Consider the following 23829-nt stretch of genomic DNA (forward strand, 5'->3'; position numbering starts at 1 on the left):
AGTTCTCAACTTTTATATTACTGACACCACGGTGGAAGAATATACCGTTTCTTCCACCGTGACTGACACCTTCACCCATGCCTTCACTGCTGCAGTCCCTTGGAAGCAACGGAAGCAAGACCTACTGAAGTAGTTCAGTAGGTCTTGCTTGGAAGTATGTGCAAGGTGCAAGTAACCTCGGCTTAGGCGACGCAGTTGGCGTTAGAGATCTGGAGTATTTAGAAAATGAACAGAGTTCTTGGAACTACAGCAAGCAGCACGACACACCACACTGATGCGTCAACTTTTTTTTTTTTAATTGGGCGTGCAGGTGGAGCAACGGCGCACGCACGTGCACACGGCAACCGTGCACGCGGTGAGTTGTCCAAGCTATCGCCATACATAGGGTACCTGCACTGGCCGAGTCGCGGAGTGTGTCTGCCAAAACCACGACCCCCTCTAAAACGTTGGCCCGTTGTCTGAGTGCTACCGGTGAGGTGTATGCGTACGCAAGACGCCAGCGTCAGAAGGTGTCGTGCAACTCCGTAAAACGTTGCTGTTTTAGAAGTACAGTACAGTTTAAATGTCAGTAGTGTCTATTTACGGGTCAGTCAGCCTTGTGCGACCATCTTCGCCTTAGGTTTCATCTCTGTGTGCAGTTTGCTTCGGACCTGCGAGCGCAATCCGGTGGCTGTGGCCGGTGTGTCATCCGTGTCGGTGCGTCTGTAAAGTTTCCTTGTTGGCGGTCTGGTAGCTGCTTGGCGTGCAAATCTTATTGGGCAACAAGAAGAGATCAGCGACTTTTTCCAGCTGTTTAACCTGACTGACGCACGCGGCACCACTGCGTTTCGGTGAAGTCTGCCCTGATAATCCACAAAAGCTTCCCGCATGGAGGATCACAGCAATTACGAATCTCACGGAGCGTGTGGTGGTTGGGACGGCAGCTACCATGGTCACAGCTGGCACAACGGCGTCGAAATTGCGGGCACCTACTACTACGACGTGAACAGCAGCCAGCCCGTTGCTTCACCATCTTGGGGTGTGGACTCGGAGACAACTCGAGAGTGCCACACCGGCCGTCGTGGTACTCCTGTTGATCGCTCAGGGCAGGAATTCTCCGAGCCTTGCGCCACAAGCGAAGGACCGCGGCGAGGGACACAAGACCGGAGCCGTCGAAAAGGTGAACCCTTCCGATTTGATCGGAGGCCGCGGAACAGAGCCCGTGTCGTCCCCAACGACGTGCAACGTGCCGACGACCGCGGCTGGTCAGATGCCCCCCCACATTCCGGCGTCTCTGAAAGAACTGTGGCCTCATGCAGCGACGTTGCCGATACGGCATCAGTCAACGGCCCGCAGTCTACGCGCAGAAGACAAGGTAAAAAGCAAGGCACAAATTGCAACGCTCTTGCCTCGCCTGCGTCGCCTTCCCACGACGGTGTGGTGGTAGGAGGGAACGGTAAACTTGGCGGCCGTGGGAAAAAGACGTTTGCAGAACGCAGGAAGGCACGGAGGCAACATGAACGTGATGGTGATCAAGTACAAGCGGTAACAGGTGTTTCAGAGCTACAAGGTGCATCATCGGGAGCTGGCCCACCTCACAATGTGACCAACGACAACGCAGATCACAAGTGCAATGCGTTAGAGGGTTGTGCAGATGGACTTCGCCAGCAGCCAGCTGAGGACGGTGGTGAGCTATCTCGCGATGCTCGCAACTCAAAGTCTGCTCAAAAAGCTGGAAGAAATAGGAATTTCGGTTTAAATACACATTGGCAGCAGAGGTACTGGGACCATGGAGACGGAACAGTGATGCCACAGAACAGTCGTAATCATGCAAGGTGGAAAAATTGGGGTCGAGACAGAAGTGACTCACACTGGCCGGGCAGTCATCGTACTGAGCACTCACAAACAGAACAGCATTTTAGCAACGATTCTAGAGAACCTACACAGCGCATTAAACACGGTGAGAAGAAAAATAGCAAAGGTAGAAATGATGCTTACCATTATCAACACAGTAGCAGTTCTCCTAGTTGTGACAGTCGTGAAACAGACTACAGGCGCCAGCCAAGCGCTTCGACAAGGCAGCGTAATACTGGGAAGTCTGTACGCTCATATTCTAAATCGTTGTCATCAAAAGGAAGCTATCCCCAGGTGCCAAGACCTGACGATGCTCCACAGAAAGGTTGGTTCTATGCCCTCTGTTTTCTTCATTTAGTCTTATTTTAAATGTCCTTCTCTGCTGTTTTGTTTTGTAAGCAATGCTTAATGGTTTCATTTTATTGGAATGTCTGAGTATCCAGTATACATTCATCTTATTTAACTGCACGAAGAAAGTATATGACTTGCAGGGCATGTCCTGCTATATGCTGGCGTCGTTTGTCATCATTTTCCATCCTAATTTACATTTGATTTAATGTTGTAGGTTTTTCTACATGCTAACCATATCAGTTCACCCCAGTTCTCTCCATTAAGGAAAACCGTGCTGAAAAAATTCAGAGTGCTGTAAAGGCAAAAATCATATGTCATCGTGAGCATTCGACATTGACGCAGGTTGGGCACTGCGAAATGAAACAAAAGCGTGCCTCCAATTACTGATTCCACAAATGCTGAATCCGCAGAGGTCCAAGTGAATCACCCACATACTCGGTTCGAATACCTGTTGTCTCCAACCTTTGTATGACACCACCCGCAGCAGTGTACAATGAATGGTTGTGTCACAATTTTGGTGCAGAAATTGGTTTGTGAACAAAGGAAAGGGCGCAGTAACTGTCTCACATCTCTCGGGGGTAAAGTGTGGGAAGGCATACATTTCAAAGTGCAATGTAATCTGTTCAAATCCCTGCTGCAAGCTAGTCTCCTACTTGACTGGAACATGTAAGCTATGTGCAAAGAGAAATCATGTGACACCACCCGGAATGCTGCACGGTGAACGGTTGCTCACAGCCGTGGTACAAATGTAGTCTGGAATACTGGCACAACGTTGAGGCCAGCCAGTAGTGGGTATATAAGATGGACTTCACTTCATTCATCTTAAAGGCCCCGTCAGGGAGTATTAAATAAGGGGTGGGTAAATATATGCATCAACAAGTACGAGTCATTTTCTTGAAGTATAAGTGCTTATAGCCTTGGGAAATACAGATGGGGACGTGATGGCAGCAATATCGGTGGGGAGGGCATTTCAGTCCACAGCAGTTTGGAGAAAAAAGGAGCCTGAAAAAGTTACAGTAAAAAATGAATATGATTGAAATTGCGACACTCGGCTGGCCGTGTGCATACTACAACCGCTTGATGACGTCGCGCTACTTTTCGTGCCATCTCTGGAGTACACACGCTAACTAAGACATGCCGCTGGCTTTTCTTGTGATGGGACTAGTGAGGCTTTTACCTTAAAAAATACTTCAAAATTAGTATTGAAAAATTAAACAATTAAGAAGGACTTTTAGATAAAAGCAGTTGCTTTACAGATTATACAGGTGTAAAGTGTACCAATTCAATGTAGCGCAGCAAAAGACGAGGACGCAAGAGACGAGAGACAAACACCACGAGTCTCTCGTCTCTTGTGTCCTCGTCTTTTGCTGCGCTACAGTGTATTGGAACTATGTACCAACAAGCCCAAAAAGCCACGCTACTGTAAAGTGTAATGAAATTAGTAATAAATCAGTTGAATAAGATTACTACCGAAGTTACAAATTAGCAGTAATACTTAAAGGGAAAATGACACCATTTTTCAGACTCAAGTTGTTTATTGCGAGTTGTTCATTTTCAATCTCGGAACAACTGGACAAAATATGAGCTCACATGGTGGAGCCGGCAATTTGTAAGTGGATTTTTAAATGTTGTCCTGAACGATGTGGTAACAGGAATTCAGGTAACACTAAGCTGGAAGTCAGGTAACAGTGGCCCAACGTAGACTGACAGTCACGTGCTTGCTTGTTAGTGAACAACTAAACTGTGGGTAATAAGCGTAGGGGAATGAGTTGTTCTTTGTTCAGGCTTCGGGTGCAGTAGGGTGAAGGGGGGAAGTTTGAGGGGGACAAAGGCAACGATGACCTGCGTCCTTCCCGTTTCTGTGCAGCTTTTGCCCAGTCTCAGGCACTTCACCACAATATGCCACCCCCAGACTCGGGACACAAGTAGGCGCGTGCGCTCAGTTTTGTAGCAGACGACGCTGCTAGTCTATGACTTGACTTCACTCAGGCTGCTTCACAATGGCCGTCGCTGCCATGGAGAGAGGCTTAGAGCTGATAACTTCAAATTACAGTTTCTAGCTCAGATGCGCACATAGAGCCTTACTCCTTTTTCAGATACACATAACAGCGTCGTGGCTAGTAGCTTAGATGTAAAAGCACGATTTGTTGGCAGACCACTTCGTGTCCCCTTTAATACTGCAGAATATTTTTATCGAATTACATGCAGAAAAATTCATGCAAGAAACCATCGAAAATTATCATCTAAGTTGATTGTCCGTGAATGACCGGATTATTGAAATTCACAGCAACCTTCCAATTTTTCTTGGGTGAGGATGTGCTTTGATGGCATTTTAAAAACTTTTCATATTAGTGGACACCAACACAGCATTCCTTCCTGGCACGAAGCGAACACTGCCAGTGCTGCACACTGGACACGAGGTCACACATTCGTCCCTTCTCACGTGCCACTAAACCTACTTTCCCTTTTCCCTCAGTGCCCTTGCTTGACTATTGGTGACAATGTGCTCGCTCCTCCGACTCCGCCTCCAAGTGAGGCCCTGTGTCCTTGGTGCTCACCCTTGTTGCCCCTTGGCGACGTCATTCAATCAGATGGAGGAAACTGCCACGGTAGCCGAGGAAAGTTACTCGCTTTAAAATACTAGTGTTCATGACCTGTGGGAATGCTCAAGAAAACTCCCAGTGACAATGGCAGTCATTACTAATTTGCTTGTATTAGCTTATGTAACAAGCTAAGTCACAGCAGTGAAAGCCAAGTGGGTGAATCTAAATTAGATTTCATGAGGGTCTGCATTTACTCTTCATACCTTTGAACACCTCTTCCCTGCTTTGTGTGTTTCTTGCCATGCATTCAGACCGCATGACAGACCAGCTGCTCTCTGGCGAGTATGAATGCATGGTCTGCTGTGACCGGGTTCGAGGCTCTGATCCAATCTGGAGTTGTGCCAGCTGCTACCACATTTTTCACCTGTCCTGTGCCCGCAAGTGGGCCTTGTCACCTGCAGCTCTTGTGAAAGGTAAGTTGTTCATTCGGTCTTGTTCGTGAGTGCTCTTTTAAAAGTCTGCATTTAAATCTGTAAAGTCCACCCATTGAAAACGTACGATAAAAAAACAAATTGGGTGGAGTTCTCCTCTGTGTCTCTTAAGTTGTTGCACTCATGCTGCTACTCCTCAGTGCTTGACAACACTGGCTGCTGCGTAATTGCAGAGGGTGGCTGGCGTTGCCCGGCATGTCAAGGGACGGTGCTGGCAGTGCCTGACCGTTACGTCTGCTTCTGTGGAAAGCGAGTGAACCCCGAATGGGATCGGTACGGGGTTCCACACAGCTGTGGTGAAATGTGTGGCCGATCTCGAGGTGGCTCTTCTCTCTGTGTGCACCGCTGCAACCTCCTGTGCCATCCAGGGCAGTGCCCACCGTGCAGTGCGACTGTGCGAAGGCCGTGCCCCTGTGGGAAGCTCACCAGGGTAAGTTACAGGCTAACAAATCTTGACTAATGTTCCCTGCTGAAGTATATTCCTACGAGAGAGCCACTAATTTGGGTTGAAACATGGCCGTCTGGCTACATTAAAAAGGAAACCATTTTGCTGCGAATGCATTTTTAGAAAGAAAGAGAGATAAAAAGGAAGAGGGAAGGCAGGGATGTTAATCAGAAATGTGTTCTGGGTGGCTGCCCAGAAAAAATATAATTAGAAGAAAACTCATCCTGCTGATTTTTTGACCATATCTTTTTTGCAATCTTCGTGTAGCAAATCAGAGTTATTTGACGTGAAAGATGAGTCATGGTGGTTTTGTTAGCAAGTGAGTGAAGAAATGAGGAGGGCAGTTTTGGTTAGCTAATAGCTTGTCTCAATATGAGAGTTTTTTTGTGGCTCAGGAATGCTCAGCTCAGCCAGAGGTGGCTCAGACAGCTGGCCTCCTCTCAGGAGAGAGCAGCAGAGTGTGATTGCAAGTGTATAATTAAAAAGATAATTTTAGCAGGGTGACCTTTAGCCATTCACTGGTAGCATTGCGTTTGCAGTGATGCTGACTAGTGCCAGAGTAAAAGTGGAAACAAATGCAAAGAAATGGCAGCTTTGAGACAAGCTGCTGTGGGGCTGTAGCGTATTTACAAATGTTGCATCACAAATTTTGGTGTCTGTTGCCGGTGCAGTATTGTTTGCATTGGTGCATGTTCCTTTTGCTCACATCATGCAGCAAGTGCGCTGCAGCCAAGAACAGGAACTCAGCTGTGGCGAACTTTGCGGCCGACTGCTCAACTGCGAAATCCACTCGTGCCAAGCCCAGTGTCATGCCAATCCTTGTGAACCTTGTGCCCGCATTGTGGAACAGAGTGAGCCACATTTTCTTCAAGTGAAGGGCCACTCATGTATGTCTGTAGAGTATGTGTCGGAGTATGCATACTGTCGGGTGCAAAAGTTTACGGGATCTGCAATGCGTGGCGGAGCGAAGCAAAACTGTATTGCTGCACTGTCTGCCATAACAGAGCATGGTGTCAAGTGGTCTCCTCGATTTGGCTGCACTTTCTGCACCAGTTCAGGTGGTGCTGCACTTGCGCCCTCTATTTGCCAGTGCAGCTAGTTCCAGCTGCACTTCGGCACTCGATTTGACGTAGTGCTGCACGAGTTCTCCTGCACTTCTGCACTAGCTTCCCGGCGAGTTCTCTTCTCGTGCAAGTAGTGCAAGGTGCTTGGCGCGCTCCTTAGCAGACGGCTCCGTGGCCATGGCGCTTGTCTTAGTGAGCGGCATTGAGACCATGGTTCGACGGCTGCATACCCGTGCTAGACGCGGCATCTGCACCGTGCTGGAACTAAACAGCTGAAATGACAGTGCGCGTACGTGTGTGTGCGTGTATGCGCGCGTTTATGCGTGCCTGTATACGTGCGTAAGCGACTGGCTGGCATATGGTGCACTGCGTATGAGTTCTCATCTTTCTGCCCAACCTCGCATGTGCTTTACACAATCTCTCTTTTGCGTGCAAATATTATTATTACTTGCAGCACGACGGAGCATTTGCATAGAAGGCAGATGGTGAGATATTTTTTAATACGTGAGTGATCGCAACGTTTCTGATGACTCGCTACGACGTCAGTATACCTCCGCTTGAAGCAATCGACTGGCCGCTTTGAGGTTGCCGTCAGCCCACACCTACGCCTGCCGGTTAGTCTCTAATAGTCACCCCGCCGTCACCGTCCGCCAACAGTGGACGCGAGTTGTGTTCAAATATAGTTCGAGTTATCAGGCAACTCTTTCGTTCCGTAAATGCGGCAGTCACTCTTTGATAGAACGGCAACAGCCTGAATGACGTGTCTGAACTGTCGAAGGTCATCTCGAGCGGAAGTCTGAGTAACCTCTCGAATTCAGAGTTTGTTGCCTCTTCAAAGTACCCATTCAATCGGTGACGGTCGACCGGCCTGCGCCACTTTGCACAACGCAACGGAAAGGTTGGCGTGAAATTCTTCACAACTTTTGGAATTAACAAATTTCATAGCCGCTCCACGAAATATGCGCCAGTTCGAACAAATGCGCAGTTTCAATACAGCTAGCACAATCCTGCGCATGTGTCAAACCACGCGACAAACACCAACACACGGCCACAGCAGACAAACGTTTCTGCACTTCTGTACTCGATTTGGCCGCTGCACCGAGAGCACTAGTGTGAGGCTACACTCGCGCCGCAAGAACTGGCACTGCACTGGCACGGCACTTTTGTGAACTCGTGCAGAAAGTGCAGCCAAATCGAGGAGACCTAAGGTTCACGGCATGCCTGGTGCAGCAGTTCTGCGAGTGTGTCTCAACACCACCCTCTGTGGTGGCAGATGGCACTGCAATGTAGTTTTGCTTTGTTCTGCCATGCATCGCAGACCCTGCAAAGTTTTGCGACTGGGATTACTTTGTGTCTCGTCTCATGACGATACTCTTACTTTTCTGAAGAGCGGTGTATTGAGGTGCCACTGTCTCTCTGAGTGATATAGCGATTTTGTTTCGTGAGTTTCTTTTTATGCTCATTTCGAAGTTGCTAATTTCATCTTAGTCACGTGCAAGCAAGTTGTTTTCTCGGATTGTCAGGGCTAATTCTGTAATCAGGATTAGCATGTTAGACAATGTCAGTTGACCATTTCAGATTCAAATTGTGAACTTTTATGATAATTGGGAATTGTGACTGGTGTATCATAACAGTTACGCATATTATACATGTCAAACCAAATGGCATAGTGCTGTAAGTTTTGTGGTCACAGTTTTTTAACCAAATCTAGTTGGTCACTGAGTAGATGTAGCTTCTTTGATAGTGTGATGGTGTAGCACAGCTACAGGGTACTCTGTGGCCTTTTACAAAACTAACAGTGCATGCTGTTAAATGCGCCTTCGGTATTTATGATGGCAGAATTGTGACATTAGAAAAAAGACTGCCAAAGCGTTTTACTTTTGGAAATGTCATATTTTTCTACTCGTTTTTTTTTCCTGCTGAGCTAGATGAACCCAGATATAATTTAGATATAAAGAGTAAATTAATACCCATGCCACATAGGCAAAATTAATGCCATTAAGTGCTTACTGCTTTTAGAAAACTTTTTGTTGGGCTAGTTGGTAATTCATCATTGTAATTTAAAGACGCTAAAAGCCACACACACACACACACACTCGCACGCACACATGCACACACACACGCACACACACGAGTACCACTCACGTTATTTTGCAGAAACCATACATATATACAGTCAGCCAGTGTCAGCACAAGGAGCAAATTTGGAACAGTTTGTGCGTCAGCACAACATCTGTATCATTTTATCAGCCAGAAAAAAAGTTTTTTGAGCGATGTTTATCATATAGGACTTGATGCGTAGATTTGTTCCTTGTGCACTCGCTGGCTGACTGTAAATATGCATGTGGTTTGTGCAAAATAAAGCAGTTGTGAGTGGCACTCTGTCCCATTCTCTTGTCTTGTGTGTTTTTGGTGGCTTTAAATTACAATGATTACTGTCATTAGTTTTAATGGCATTCGTGCGGTGCCACATCCATAAACTTAATGGCATTAGCCTTACTGACATTCACAATCTATTGAGTCCGCCGCATCTCATTTGCTCGAGCAGTGTGTACTGTTGTCTCCATTCCGTACGCAGAAAAGCATGAAACTTTGTTACTAACAACTTCTTAACTTGTAGCAAATGGTTAATTCATAGCCTTGTCAGATAAGGCATCTCTATGGCATTTTTGATGCGAAGGGCTCCAGTTCTGCCAGCACTTCTGACATACTCTCGACTTATGTGCTGACATGGGAGTTTATGGCTACTTTTTTAAAATGTCAAGCAAGAACAGTAGTGTTTTCCGGAAAATAATTTTTATGTTACATTTGAACAATATTCCCAAGATATTGTGCTCATTATTCGGGTGAAATTTTTTGCTGCCTTGCAAGCTTAATCTTCATTGGGACTTTTGTATAACAGCATTAAATGTGGATGTGTAGCATCAACACTGAAAATAATGGCAATAGCAAACTCAAGGCCTTTAGCATTTACTGCCATTCCTTGTGCACATGTGGCACGGGTACATTTAACCAGCTTCATAACTGACATTACCTAATCTGTGTTCTGCCAGCACGTGCCATGGGCCAGTGTCACAGAAGGCTGCCGTGTCACTGAAACGTCACCCAGCACAAATGACTGATTACACATGTTAGAGTACGAATGAAAAGCATTCAAAATTTGGGTGCTCATTGGAGCAGATGTCTGAGCTGTGTATGTTCAGTACACCACCTTTTTTTTGGCTACTGTGGACACTGCACAGCATTGACTAGTTAGCAAGAAAAATCAGGCCAAGCACCACGAAAATTGCCGATGATTTGTCTCGTTTTTAAAAAACTATGTTATCATGGCATGTTTTCAGAGATAGCTCAGGGCTGTCGGGTGCTGAGTTTCTGATCTTTAAACAAGCAATAGAACACCATTGGAACTTGGAACTTTTTTTTTAGGGTAAATTTTGTGGCCTGGGGATGAGCAGGAATTTATTTTTAGTACAAAGCACAGTTTGATTTTATTAAAATAATACCTAGTGCCTCTGTGCACTAGGCTAATAGTAATCGCAGCTAGGGGTATGAAATAAGTATACTGGCCCAGTTTTATTGTCCTTGTGCAAAATGTTTTTTTTTTCTCTATTCTTCAGTGTTCTAATTCTTGTGCAATGCTTTGCTTGTGCTGTTGCAGAGTGCTACTGTGATAAACAGAAACGTGAGGTGGTGTGCACGCGAGAGTCCAATGCATCGAGTGAGTTTTCTTGCGGCGATGAGTGTGGCCGTGCTCTGGAATGTGGGAACCATCAGTGCGCCAAGGAGTGCCACTTTGGCGAGTGTGACCCCTGCCCACTTCTGCCGGCCCTGGTGACACACTGTCCTTGTGGCAAAAGTCGGCTGGAGAGCATAAAAGAGGCTGAGCCGAGGCTCTCATGCTCTGACCCTGTCCCTACGTGCGGTGAGACATGCAGCAAGTTCCTGCAGTGTGGTCCAAAAGGTGAGGCCTACTGTTGAGTTTTCGAACTGCTCCATAAGTTTGTTTTGCAATGGACTTCTTGTGGTAGACAAAATTTGGGGACATTACAGACCACCAGTCTTCTGGTGGCTCCTTTTTCGTTTTCTCAATTTCGATCTGTGCAAGGATTGCTCTCGTTAATTTGAACCTCGTTAATTGGGAAATCCTGATACTCCGAACTGCCAGCGCGTTCTCGCTAGTGCCCATGTAAGCCTATGGTGTTGTACACTCGCTAATTTGGAGATCATAGGTCTCACGTGATTAATTCGAACAGCTCTTGAAGGGAAGACATGTCCAGGTATGACCAGCGCAGCAAGTGATCAGCCAGGTAGCCCTATTCAACTGCGAATTCCTGTCAAGTTGTTCACGCACCTCTGACATGTGTAGCTGCAGGTGTGACAACGAACAAGACAGCCCGGTCACCAAGAACAATAGCATAGTTTTGGTTTCGCTTTTCCGAGTTTCGTGCCAGCCCGCGTCAGCCAGCCAACTGAGCCCACTTGACGCATTGCTGGTATTTTCTGTCCCCATTCTTTTTTCTCACTGCTTCGGTGCCACTCAGCGTTTCGGTCCGCATGGCTCTTCCATTCTTCCAGTGCACTGAAACTGCGCGCTCGTCCCGTGCCATTCGCTACTTGTGCGGTGAAGCCTCCTTACGTGTGACACTCCACTTGTGAGGGGTGCGATGCAGTAGCAGTGGAGCTCCACCGCTACTGCGTCACACCGTGGAAGATGCTGGGGAAGTCCTTAGCACTGTGGAGTGGTTCTACTTCAACTCTCCAAACAGTATACACACATTGATGCTTTGATGGAAATTTGAAAAATGGTAATTGTCATGCCATTCTCATCTCAAAAACAAGCAATTATTGCCCAGCATTTTATCAAATAAGTTGACCATGTTGCAAGTGATTCTTATTAGTTCTTTCAAGGTCATTCAATAATTCGAACTTTCGAACAGTTCAGACACTTTTTTCAGTCCCTTGAAGTTCAAATTTATGAGCTTTTACTGTATACATCCCTGTTATATATGCAAGAGCAGCATTTTTGCGGAGTCTCTCCAGTACACTTGAACCACTAGCCTTTGTTGGAAGCAGCCATGTAGCCAAGCTCCCCCCCCCATCGATCTCATCTAGCTGTGCTCCCTCCTAAGGTACCGTATCTACACGACTGTAATTCGATCTAATTTTTTAATTTGAAAATATGAAGTGTGGTGGTCGACTTACAATCGAAACCAAAACATGGAACCATAAACAAAAGCAAGACAAACAAGATATTGAGTGCTACAGTGTGGTAGCAATTTTATGTTGCTGAATGGCTTTACCCAGTAGCATTCGGCTATCCTGCGCACTTTTTCTGAAGTTTTTTTTTTACATTTTGTCGATAGTTGATGGAGGGGCCGCTGTTCCAACCGTGGTGGCACCGCCACTCGGAATGACAGTGCTTCCAGGGAGTGTCGGTAGCTGTTGAAAGTACCAACGCCCCTCACGCATAGTTTCTTTTTGACTCTGTTTGACCTGTTTGACTCATTTGACTCATTTGACTTGACTGCCGGCCACATTTTGCTAGTTTTTGATGTAGTGCTTCGTCAACACATTTGCGCTCCGAGGCCTGTAAATGTTCTGTGCTCATTGATGGCTACATTCAAGATGGCTGTCATTTTTTACACTGAAGAAACGAAGAACTGTGCACAGTGCCACAACTTTGACATTTTGAAATGGGTGATACAAGTGTGGCGGCTCCAGCGAGACAAAATTTTCAGTTCCATGCGATGTCATGATGTGGTTGTTTGCTGAGTGTTGGATTTTTACGGGATAACAATGTGCTGTGGTTGTTTGCAAAGTTGGGGATTTCGCTGGACAACATTATGACGACATTCTGGGGGGCCGCAACAGTGATGACGATGGCAGCACTAGTGAGTACGATGTCGACAAACGTGGACGAGTAGTCCGTTGACTAATACATTTTCATTTTGAAATGTGCTTTGGGCACTCCCTTCTTTTTTACAATTGGTTAAATATACCTTGTTCCCCCTCGAAAAAAAAAAAAAAAAATCACAGCTGCATGCAGGAAATAGGCTCTTGTTTAGGTGTTTAATGGGGTACTCTTTGGCCCAGCAGCTCTGAGGAAAGATAGCCCTTCCTGTGCCTGTCTTCAGCATCATTGCCCTTATTTTAGAGCACTGCACCCGTTCCAAAGTTGAGCGGCATTCCTTGGCCTCAGCGCAACCAGCAGAGTGATTGAGGAGCAAAGCAGTGGATGAAAGTGTGGCGATAGCGTGATAAAAAACATGGGGAGGAGGGTGAAAGTGCAGTGATAGCACAAGGGGACAAGGAGCATATGGCAAGAGCAAGAGGAGGAAAGTAGAGGAGAGGCCAGCGGGCAAAGTGGTGCCGTGCTGCACTGTCTGTGGCGACTGCTGCGAAAAGAGCTGCCAGAGCACAGGTTTAGGGGCGAGGGTGTCAAGTCGCTGTGTGCTTTGCCGAAGCTAAGGCCAAGTACTGCCCCCACTCAGCAGTGCATGCTCCGTCTCCGACCACCTGTGGTCCAAGTACTTCAGCAGCTGCACATAGATTTCGCATTACTGAGTATATATTAATTGTCAGCAAATATTCTTTTTAAGCTCTTCATACCCTCACCTTACCTTGCAGACAACAGGCACCGATGTGCTGCGCCCTGCCATGAAGGGCCCTGCCCACCCTGTCCACAGTCTAGTGCTGTGCGCTGCCGTTGTGGTGCCACGTCCCGTGAACTTCCCTGCATAGAGCTGGTGTCCTCAGGGCGCCAGGCGCCCGAGTTGTGCCAGCGGCGATGCCAGAAGCGGCGCCAGTGTGGCCGCCACAAGTGCCTTGCCTTGTGCTGCGTGGACACTGAACACCGTTGCCCACTTGTGTGTGGAAAGCGGCTCTCGTGTGGGCAGCATGTCTGTGAAGAGCCCTGCCACCGAGGGAACTGCCCCTCCTGCTGGAACGTCAGTGAGTGATGGCGCCTATATAAGATCAGATAGCACCTTTTGAGCGCAGCACTGAAAGTGTGAAGTTTTGTTATCTTAAAGGTAAGTATGAGTCAAGCCAGGGGAAAGGAGGCTAATCATGGTTTAGCTGCATTGCCTATTGATGGCAGGCTACAAGGAAGCAAAGTAGAGCAGTATTGCAGTTCAGCCCACTTATAATGAACCTGACGGTCACACAGATTGCGTTCCTTGTATCCGAAGCTCGTAGTGAGTGGACTTGCCCTATTGCAGAAAAAAATAGTCACACATAAGTGGCATTTAGATCTTTAAAAAATGTGTTGTGCACACAGCAGACCCTCTCAAGCTGCTTTCTAAGCTCTCCAACGCAGTCATGTCAACGGGCAAGCCGCTTAGGAACGTGATAATACTGATAGTGCTTTGAGACATTCACTGCAACTGGTAGTAAGTCTGCATCCTCATCTTCAGTCCTCTGTAAAGTTGTAAGGATGCAGCGCTGAGGCTACCAGTGTGTGCAGAACTTATGTCCATCATTTGTGCACTGCCTGCATGCGTAAGCAGCACAAAAGGCAGATCCCATTGGGCAGGCACAACACAATACTGGGTGGACCAGCAAAACATACCTCATTACTGGTGTTCAGACTTATGAAATTGCTATCATTGGATGATCACCGGTCGTGTGCAGTAGTTTCGCTTTCAAAGCTGCCTCCTCCTCGCACGCAGATTGAACTAGTAGCCTGTCGGGACATGCATGGCTGGCAATTGACTGCAGTTTCAATTCCACTGGTTTCATTGTTTTTTGGAGGGTCGGCACTTTGCTTGCGAGGGGGACACGGCAGCTCGGAGCCTCCTCGTTCATTATAACCGAGTGGTGTGGCCATGGTGGTCGTTCATTTAGTCTGGAATGCAGTACCATAGCCCTAATACACATTTTGACAGCAGCTCCACCCTCGTTCGTAATAAGCGGCCGTTCTCGACTGTACTTGAAAACTGTATCTTGGCAACATCACACCGTTCATACTGTTCTGTGGAGCTCCAGAAATAGCCGACAAGCTTTTATTGTTTTCTGTTCTAGTGATAGGTGCAACCAGCATCCCTAAATTTTCTGTGTAGCATCTCTTAATGGTGAGCAAATTAGTGAAAGCAGCTGTATCAGTGGCACTAAGTGACAACAGGTACCGTAAAATAGTGCTTGAAATTATTCACATAATAATAATAATAATAATAATGGTAATAATCTTTATTTCCATCATAACTTATAGAAATGGTAGAGTTGGTGAAAAAAAAAAGCAAAGACGCTTGATTGGGTTCTCACCACCTTTTAAGCAGTGGCATACATTGAGAGAAACATTCCCACTCTGTGTATACATCATCCACTCACATGTAGGAAAAACTAAAGAAAATACAACAAAGAATAGCATGCAAAACAAGGCCGCATACACAAGCAGTGCTGGTATTGCTTATGATCAAGGAAGGTTCAAACAAATGCTTGCAGTGATGAAACTTTGAACGGTCGAAAATGAAACACGAAGAACATCAATATTTGAATCACTGAATCTATTTAAAAGTAGTGGGAGTAAGTAATTAAGCATTTGGTGGCCATAATTAGTTCGCACAGCAGGTGAAGTCCAGTGTGGCTTGTGACAGTGATCGTACAGATTTTGTCAGCTCGTTTGATAGAAGATCTGGGCGAGATGAACCAATTTGAAGGAACTAGCTTGGAAAAAAAAAAAAAAACAGGAGGGAGAAGACGAGGCATCATACAGGTGAAGCCAAGCGCATGGCAGGCCTGTATGTGTGTCATCTTCTCTGTCCCTGTGTGTTTTTGTGCTGCTTCGTTCAAACCCATTTGATAAAGCTCGTGCCGTTGTGCTTTCTTTCATTAGGCTTCGAGGATCTGAGCTGCCACTGTGGGTCTGCCAGCCTGAGTCCACCCATAGCTTGTGGAACGCGACCTCCAGAATGTGGTCAGCCTTGTGCCAGAGAACACCCCTGTGGGCACCCTGTCACTCACACCTGCCACAGTGACTCCACCTGTCCACCCTGTGCCGCACTCACTGAAAAGTGGTGCTTTGGCCATCATGAGGTCTGTATAATATGGAAGCTTTCCTGGTGCAGGGTAATTTGCTGGGAGCGCGCCTTTCACTGCCCCTGTCGTCTTTTTGCACTGCTTGTAAATATGGCACATAAAAGTGGAAAGCTTAGTAAGAGTGACCATGAATTGGGATTGAGGCAGTGTGGACCTGTGAAACTGCTAATTAAAGTTAGATCAGCATGGGTCATTGTTTGCTGTGAACTGTAGTACATGGGAAACTCTTGCAACGGTCTTGTTTGAACCTCTAGTTTACTCAAACTGTCACTTTGCTCCCCCACATTTATTTGAAGAAGTAGCCTGCCCACTCAAATACACGAGCGAATGAAGGGGGTTAGTTTGAACAGGCCACACTGCCGACCTGCCCCTACCAGTGAAGCATGATAGTGCGGCAGCTCACCTTCAGCACTCTAGTAGCATGGCAAAAGATCACGGGACTTCCTTGAGCGCCTATTTATTGAAGTGCAGCTGGTGCCACATGCACACACAATGTGAATGTTTATTGCAAGCTTTGTTCTACTTTTATGCTGTACTTTAAATTCTTCACATTACTCACTGTATCTACTCATTTCAATGTGGTGCCATGTATGGGTCCCAGTGGCTTAGATTACAGCACAAACTGCTGGTGAACGCTCACCTGTGAAATGCTGCTGCTCCCACCTCCCTTCGCACACACACAGAATGAAAAATTGGAGGAGGCACTTAAGCTCTACGTTAATGGTGTGATGTGACAGCATCAGTGGGGTAATGCATATATAGTATATTGTGAATTGGCCATTCTCGACTCTCATAGATTCCTGGGAGTCCTCATACCACTCCTGCGCTGTGGTGCAGCGGTTAAGCAATGAGCCACTGCCCTGTGATGGCAGGTGCTGCCACCAGTGGTGGGGCTCGTACGACCCAGGTTGCTCTTTCCAAGCAATCTCTCGTGCGCTAACTCGTCAGGGGGTATCGTTCAATACATCTCTCAGTACATCACAAGAGCATCGTATGTTTCACCAATAAAAACTGAAAATACTTATGTAGATAATAATATTCGGCAAATAAAAACGAAAGTGGTGTTCTGAAATAAACACTGAAAAAGACTGCCAAATTTTCAAAAAATAAAAACTGAAAAGTCCAAGCACTAATCATAAATTACGGGACTGCAGAAATTATTCGAATTATCAGAGATTTCGAATTAACAGAGTTCAAATTATTGAGCTACCATTCAATGGTAGCTTACCAATATCCCTAAAGAGAAAAGTATACAACAGCTGTATCCTACCGGTACTCACCTGTGGGGCAGAAACGTGGAGGCTAGCAAAGAGGGTTCAGCTTAAGTTAAGAACAACGCAGCGAGCTATGGAAAGGAAAATGATAGGTGTAACGTTAAGAGATCGGAAGAGGGCGGAGTGGGTGAGGGAACAAACGCGGGTTAATGGCATCTTAGTTGAAATCAAGAGGAAGAAATGGGCTTGGGCAGGGCATGTAATGCGAAGGCAGGATAACCGCTGGTCCTTAAGGGTAACGGAGTGGATTCCAAGAGAAAGCAAACGTAGCAGGGGACGGCAGAAAGTTAGGTGGGTGGATGAGATTAAGAAGTTTGCGGGGATACAGTGGCGGCAACTGACAAAGGACAGGGTTAAATGGCGAGACATGGGAGAGGCCTTTGCCCTGCAGTGGGTGTAGTCAGGCTGATGATGATGATGATGAAATTGATGATGTATTTATGTGTGATAAGCTGTTTTTTTTTTTTTTTTTTCAGTTTTCTAACTAGTTTTCATCTCGGGGTATAGTATCCAACAATCATTTTGAAATTTAGTGGAGAAATAACCAGAAAATTTGCGTTTTTGTGCGAAAACTTAGTTGCCTCATATTGCTCATGACTACACATGATGGTGTCGCATGTCACATTGCCTTGTCTTCTGTCCACACTCATGTTAGCTGGTATTAGACCGACTGTTGCTTGCAGTCAGTGGCTTACACGGTTTAGCAGCTGCAGTTTCTTTTTCCTTCTCGTCACAGAAGCGCCGCGCTGTGCCCTGCTTTCTGGAGGGCCTCTCGTGTGGTCGGCCGTGTCTGCGTGACTTGCCCTGTGGCCAGCACCAGTGCCAGCAGACGTGCCACCAGGGCGAGTGCCCCTCGCAAAGTCCTGCACACACATGCTCCCAGCCGTGCCCGACACCACGGCCTTCGTGTGGCCACCCCTGCGGCGAGCCATGTCACCCTGGCACCCCATGCCCATCCTCTTCCACCTGCAAGACTCTGGTACGTGGCTGAGCTAGCAGCAGTGCAGTACTACGTCCAGCTGGCTTGTGCTAGGGGGATAAAAACAGTAGAAGCATTTCAGGTTGAAAGTTTTTTTTTTTTTTTTGCTACTTCTAAAACTGATGATTTTTTGTTGTGATCAAAGTTGCTTTACTGTGAAGGTGTTGCTTTTCTCTCTCTCTTCCTTTTAAATTTCTTTTACAGTATGTACATTTTGCTGCATGTGCTAAATAAAGTCCATCAGGCTTGCTTCTGCCTTTCATTGCTTCTCTTAGAGTATGCCCAGCATTTGAAAAGTTTGTAGACTGAGCAGTTCCTCCTCCCTCTATGACTCGTATGGGGTTTCAGGGGCCTGGTTTACATCCACAACATGGATGAGTGGCATGACTGGTGGCCTTTAAGCTTTTGTTTGAAAAAGTCTCTGCACTTACTCCATATGGATGGGATCCAGGAAAAAGGCTTGTAGTGTAAACAAGAAATGAAGATTGCCTTTAAACTTTTGAAGTGACACTCACTCTATGTATGAGCCTGGAGCGTGGCCTGTAGTACAAATAAACAAATTAAGTGAATAATGAGCAATGGATAAATCAGGGAGAGGCCTGTGAAGTAAATTGATTAGCATGTTACACATAATCAGGTCTTTCCTGCCATAGCCCTGTGTATTTTTGTTACACTGTATTTTCTAGTACTTTTTAGATTGCTAAAAGTGACACTTTTCATCAATTAACTACTAACATTTATTCAGTGGCCTTTATCAATTGAGCCGCTGCAGTGGCTCGGTAATTGTGTTGCTCGGCTGCTGACCCGAAAGACGCAGGTGTGATGCCGGCCGCGGTGGTCACATGTTGATCGAGGCGAAATGCTGGAGGCCCATGTACTGAGCGATATATTGTTACGGGACGGCGGGCCCGCGCAGAGAAAGGCACAGAGACTCAGACACAGGAGACCCAGACATAACCGGCCGCGGCGATTCTCCTTTATTCTCTTCCTCACGCGCTAGCGCCGCGCGCTCTCCCCTCGCGCTCGCCCCGCGCCTCTTCTTTATTTATATACCGCAGCGCGCTCTTGGTTGCGAAGGTCGTATGCCGTTACATCTTTCCACCGGGGGGGGGGGGGGGGGGGGAGAAGAGGGGGAAGATAAGAGTCTCTTCCAGTCTCCAAGATAAGAGGGGGAAGACACCGCTGGTGTCCCCTAGCGCGTGCTTCGCTTTGCAGGCGGCATCGAACTCGTCCCGATGAGCCCGGGCTGAGGTTCTTCGCACCGGCGCAGCTTGGTGCGCAGGAGGCATCGTCACGTTGTGATGACAGTGTCGTCTGACACGAGACGGTCCCGGTAGATCCCGGGGCTTCTTCTAGGCGACTCCTCGCCGTACGAAAACTGCGAGGGCTTCTCGCACCGCGGGACTTGGGATTGCGTTCACGGAGCAGCGCTCCACTTAAGGGGCGGCATTCAGGAAGGGAGGCCTGGTGCTGGTACGGGAGGGCGGCACTAGGGAGGACGTGGGAGCCAAGTCGGGATCACGGCGGGTGCCGGAGACATAGCGCTTCATGTTGGAGACATGTTCCGGAAAAATGTGGTGTACACCGCGTGGTCGAAGCTCGGGGAGGTCTTCTAGACGGTACGTAACGGGGCCGAGCCGTGCAACTACACGGTAAGGGCCGCGGTATCGGGGCAAGAGCTTCGCGGCACGGCCAGTCACGCGGATGGTGCGGCGAACGAGGACCAAGTCACCGGACCGAAAGGAGGGAGGTGGTGGTGCTGCAGCATTGGCCACTTGCGCACGCGCGTGGGCCGTGAGAAGGTTGCGCTGAGCGTCGAGGCGGGCGGAACGAAGTCGTTGGGCGCAGTCAGTCGGTGACGCAGTAGGATGGCGAAGGCCCAACTGCGCGTCGAGAGGGATGGAGGGCGTTCTGCCATAGACGACTGAGAACGGCGTGACATGCGTTGTTTCTTGAGCCGCAGTGTTGATTGCAAAAGCTGCAGTAGAAACAAAACGATCCCAGTTTGTGTGGGACGGAGCGACGTAGGAGGCGAGTATATCCGTAAGGGTGCGGTTGACACGCTCCACGAGGCCATTGCACTGGGGATGATTGACGGATGTAGTGGAATGCGCAATGCCGAAGGAGCGGAGGGCACGCTCAAATTCTTGGGACATAAAGCAGCTCCCGCGGTCCGTGATGAGGCGTTGTGGCACACCATGCCGAAGAACAAGATGTTGTTCCACAAACAAGACGGCATGAGCGGACGACGTATCGGGAACGGGCAGTGCTTCGACCCACTTGGAGAAGTAGTCGACCGCAACCAGAATATACCGGTTGCCGGCGCGTGTCTTCGGGAACGGGCCCAAATGATCCAGTCCAACCAGTTCGAAAGGTGAACTCGGCGGCGAAAACGCCTGCGGGGGTGGCTTGGTTACTTGTGTAGATGACTTCCTGAACTGGCACGTCTGGCAGGACGCCACGTGTTCCTTGACGTCTCTGGACATATTAGGCCACCAAAAGCGCTCCGACACTCGTGCGTAGGTTTTGCTGCGACCAAGGTGACCAGCCGTGGGAGCGTCGTGTAGGCCGCGCAAGATTTGCGACCGCAGTGTTGCCGGCACAACTGGCAACCACACGGGTGGTCGACCACGGAACCACTTCACATGACACAAGAGGTTTTCCTTCATTTGATAGACCCGGCGCAGTTTGCGGAGACCTGCGCCGACGGCGGTGCCAAGGGAGTGGATTATGGCAGCAACGTCGGGATCTTGCGCTTGCGCAGTCCTGAGGTCCGTCAAAGCTGTCACGGAACAAGGGTGGCGAGAAAGGAAATCGGCATCCTGATGTGCAGAGCCGCGCCGATGCACTATGGTGAAATCATACTCTTGAAGTTGCAGGGACCAGCGTGCAATCTTGGCATTTAAGTGTTTGGCAGACTGCAGCCAAGTCAGAGCGCTATTGTCCGTGACGATGGTAAAGTGACGGCCGTACAAGTAGGGACGGAACTTCTCGACGGCCCAGACAACGGCGAGGCACTCGAGTTCTGAAGAGTGGCGGCGGCGCTCAACGTCGGAAAGCTGGCGGCTGGCGTAACCTAGGACTTTATGGTCACCAGACTCGTCTTCCTGCAGAAGGACAGCGCCGAGCCCATCTTGGCTGGCATCCGTGTGGAGGACGATGGGGGCCGATTCGTTGTAATGGGCCAACGTAGGAGGCTCGAGGAGCGCGTGCTTGACGTCAAGGAAGGCGAGCTGTTGGGCCGGTGTCCAACTCCACGCTGCATTCTTCTTCAGTAGGGCGGTCAACGGAGCGCTTCGCTTGGCAAAGTTGGGTATAAAACGACGGAAGTATGAAGCAAATCCGAGGAAACTTTTGAGCTCCTTGGCAGTGGTGGGAGCTTCGTAAGCCGTAAGCGCTTTTAGCTTCTCCGGGTCGGGACGGATGCCATGCCGGCTCACAACGTGACCCAAGTACGTGACCTCTGCGAAACCGAAGAAACATTTCTTTGGTTTTAAGCGAAGCCCAGCAGAGGTAAGGGCTTCGAGGACGAGTTTGAGTCGCCTTTGGTGTTCATCAAACGTGGCCGCATAGACAATGACGTCATCCAGGTAGACCAGCGCCATAGTCCACTTCATATGGCCTAAGACGCGGTCCATGAGGCGCTGAAAGGTGGCTGGAGCATTTGAGAGACCGAACGGCATACGGTTGAATTGGTAGAGGCCGTCGGGAGTCACGAATGCTGTCTTTTCCACATCATCGGGGTGAACAGGCACCTGCCAGTAGCCCGAGAGCAGATCTAGGGTGGAAAAATAACGGGCCCCCTTCAGGCGGTCAAGTGCATCGTCGAGGCGGGGCAGCGGGTACACGTCGAGACGAGTGATAGCGTTCAACTTGCGGTAATCTACGCAGAAGCGGAGTGTTCCATCCTTCTTGCGCACAAGGACGACAGGGGAGGACCAAGGGCTACAAGAAGGGGCGATGATTCCCTGGTCAAGCATGTCGCATACGTGCTGCTGGATGACTCTCCGTTCAGCTGGCGCGACACGGCGAGGTTGGTGATGAATAGGCCCACGGTTTTCGGTGTTTATCCGGTGTTGGGCCCAGGAAGTGCACCCGAGTTCACTGGCGCTTAGAGCAAGGCAACTGCGATGCTCGAGCAGCAAGGCCTTCAGAGAGGCGAGCTCCGCGCAGGTCAGGGTGGGCCCAAAGTTAAATGCGTCCCATGATAGGACCGCCGGCGCTGGAGTGTGGTGAGATGGTTTTTCATGCTGCAAAGACGCAACCGGTGATGCTGAGTCCAAGACTGATGCTGCACCCAATTGCGTGCCGGGAGTCAGCACGAGCGGTGCGCGGCTGATATTAAGCATTAACACGTGGGCCTCTCCATTGAGCACCGACAGAAGGCTTCGAGGGGAGATCATCTCTCGGGCCGGAGCCGAACACCGGGTAGGTTCGAAAATCACATCCGCTGTGATCGGATTGTCAGACTTGGCATGCACCCAAGTTGCCGCACCCGGTGGCAGAGTCACGGCGGTCGCCACAGTCACGGTAGTGACGTCGACTGGCTTGACTCGACGTGGCCACTTCGTTCCGAGGTAGCGCACAGATCCCAAAGCACGCTTGGTCGCCGACACCAGGGACTGCCACAGGGTGACACCGACGCTGGAAATCCAGCTAAGCCAACCCGGCCCACACTGCGTTTGGCTCGCACGTGGTTCTGTGGTGGTAAAATTGAGAACGACTCCGGCTTGCTGGCACCACCCGCACCCGAGGATTACTGGCCAAATAGGGCTGTCCGCGACAACAAACTCGGTGGAGATGGTCTTTCCGAGTGCTGTCACGTTGATGGTAACACGTCCGACTTGCTCCACCGGGGCGCCGTTAAAAGCTACGAGCCGGGTTTTGGCAGCTGGAAGAAGCAGGTGGGGCGCGTTGACAATAAGCGATTTGTCGAGCACATTAACAGCCGCTCCAGTGTCGACCAAGGCCGCTACGTGCCGATCAAGCAGGGCGACGTCAACGAGCACGTAGGGAGCTTCCGTTGTCATCGAAGCCGACGAAAGAAGGGGACGCGGCGAACTAAGGAGTGCGGGGACGGACTTTATCCGGGGGCACCGTTCCACCGAATCGTTTTCCGACTTCGGAGGGCCAGCACAGTCCCTCGCGTAGTGTCCCCTCAGGCTGCAGCGGAAGCAGGTCGTGCGGGTGTCAATACGCCTGCGTCGGGTAGAGGCCGCTGTGGGGACTGAGAACCGAGGAGCCTGCACCGGGACGCTGTGCTCGGAAGACGGTGGCGACCCCCGCGTGGCCAGCAAAGTCGATTCCGCCTCGACGGCGAGCGCCATGGCGGCGCGGACGGACTCAGGACGCCCAGAGCGGACCAAGCGCTGCACCTCAGGGAGTCGGATGGCGTCGACGAATGCCTCGGTGCCGACCAGGGCCACGGCGTTCTGAGGCGCCCCCGGCAACGACTGCAGAGCCAGGCGTTCAATGGCGGCAGCGAGGTCCTGGTATGTCTCCCCAGGCTCTTGACGGCGGACTCGCAGGCGGTGGTACTGCACACGGGGGTGACCTGAGGCACTGTAGTGGTCGGCGAGGAGGCCCGCCAGGACAGTATAAGAGCCCAGCTGGTCAGGCGGCACGTTCTGCAGCAGCTCAGTCGCGCGGCCTCTCAGTTTGGCGACGAGCATCCGTGCCTTCATCTGCTCGTCCCAGCCTCTCGCCGCCGCAATACTGTCCAGCTGGATGCGGTAAGCATCCCACGAAATGGTGCCGTCGAACGTGGGCAACTCCACGACGTCCAATGATGCGCCCGCGCCGAGTACGCTGTT

The 23829-nt window shown here is 49.3% G+C and overlaps 1 protein-coding gene across 1 annotated transcript in view; it reads left to right on the top strand.

Annotated features, from left to right (window-relative positions):
• Window positions 1–249: 249 nt before the first annotated feature.
• Window positions 250–23829, top strand: part of LOC149341807 (transcriptional repressor NF-X1-like) — a 29580-nt gene continuing 6000 nt past the window's right edge. Inside the window, exons 1-8 of the mRNA XM_089544009.1 lie at window positions 250–2158; window positions 5039–5200; window positions 5392–5648; window positions 6379–6514; window positions 10386–10688; window positions 13355–13678; window positions 15561–15760; window positions 17774–18016. Coding sequence (XP_089400135.1) covers window positions 868–2158; window positions 5039–5200; window positions 5392–5648; window positions 6379–6514; window positions 10386–10688; window positions 13355–13678; window positions 15561–15760; window positions 17774–18016 — 2916 coding nt within the window. The 5' untranslated portion in view covers window positions 250–867. The remainder of the gene's footprint in view (window positions 2159–5038; window positions 5201–5391; window positions 5649–6378; window positions 6515–10385; window positions 10689–13354; window positions 13679–15560; window positions 15761–17773; window positions 18017–23829) is intronic.

Source organism: Amblyomma mixtum, chromosome 5 (assembly GCF_055824585.1).
Source record: "Amblyomma mixtum isolate Tamu chromosome 5, ASM5582458v1, whole genome shotgun sequence".
Lineage (NCBI taxonomy): Eukaryota > Metazoa > Arthropoda > Arachnida > Ixodida > Ixodidae > Amblyomma > Amblyomma mixtum.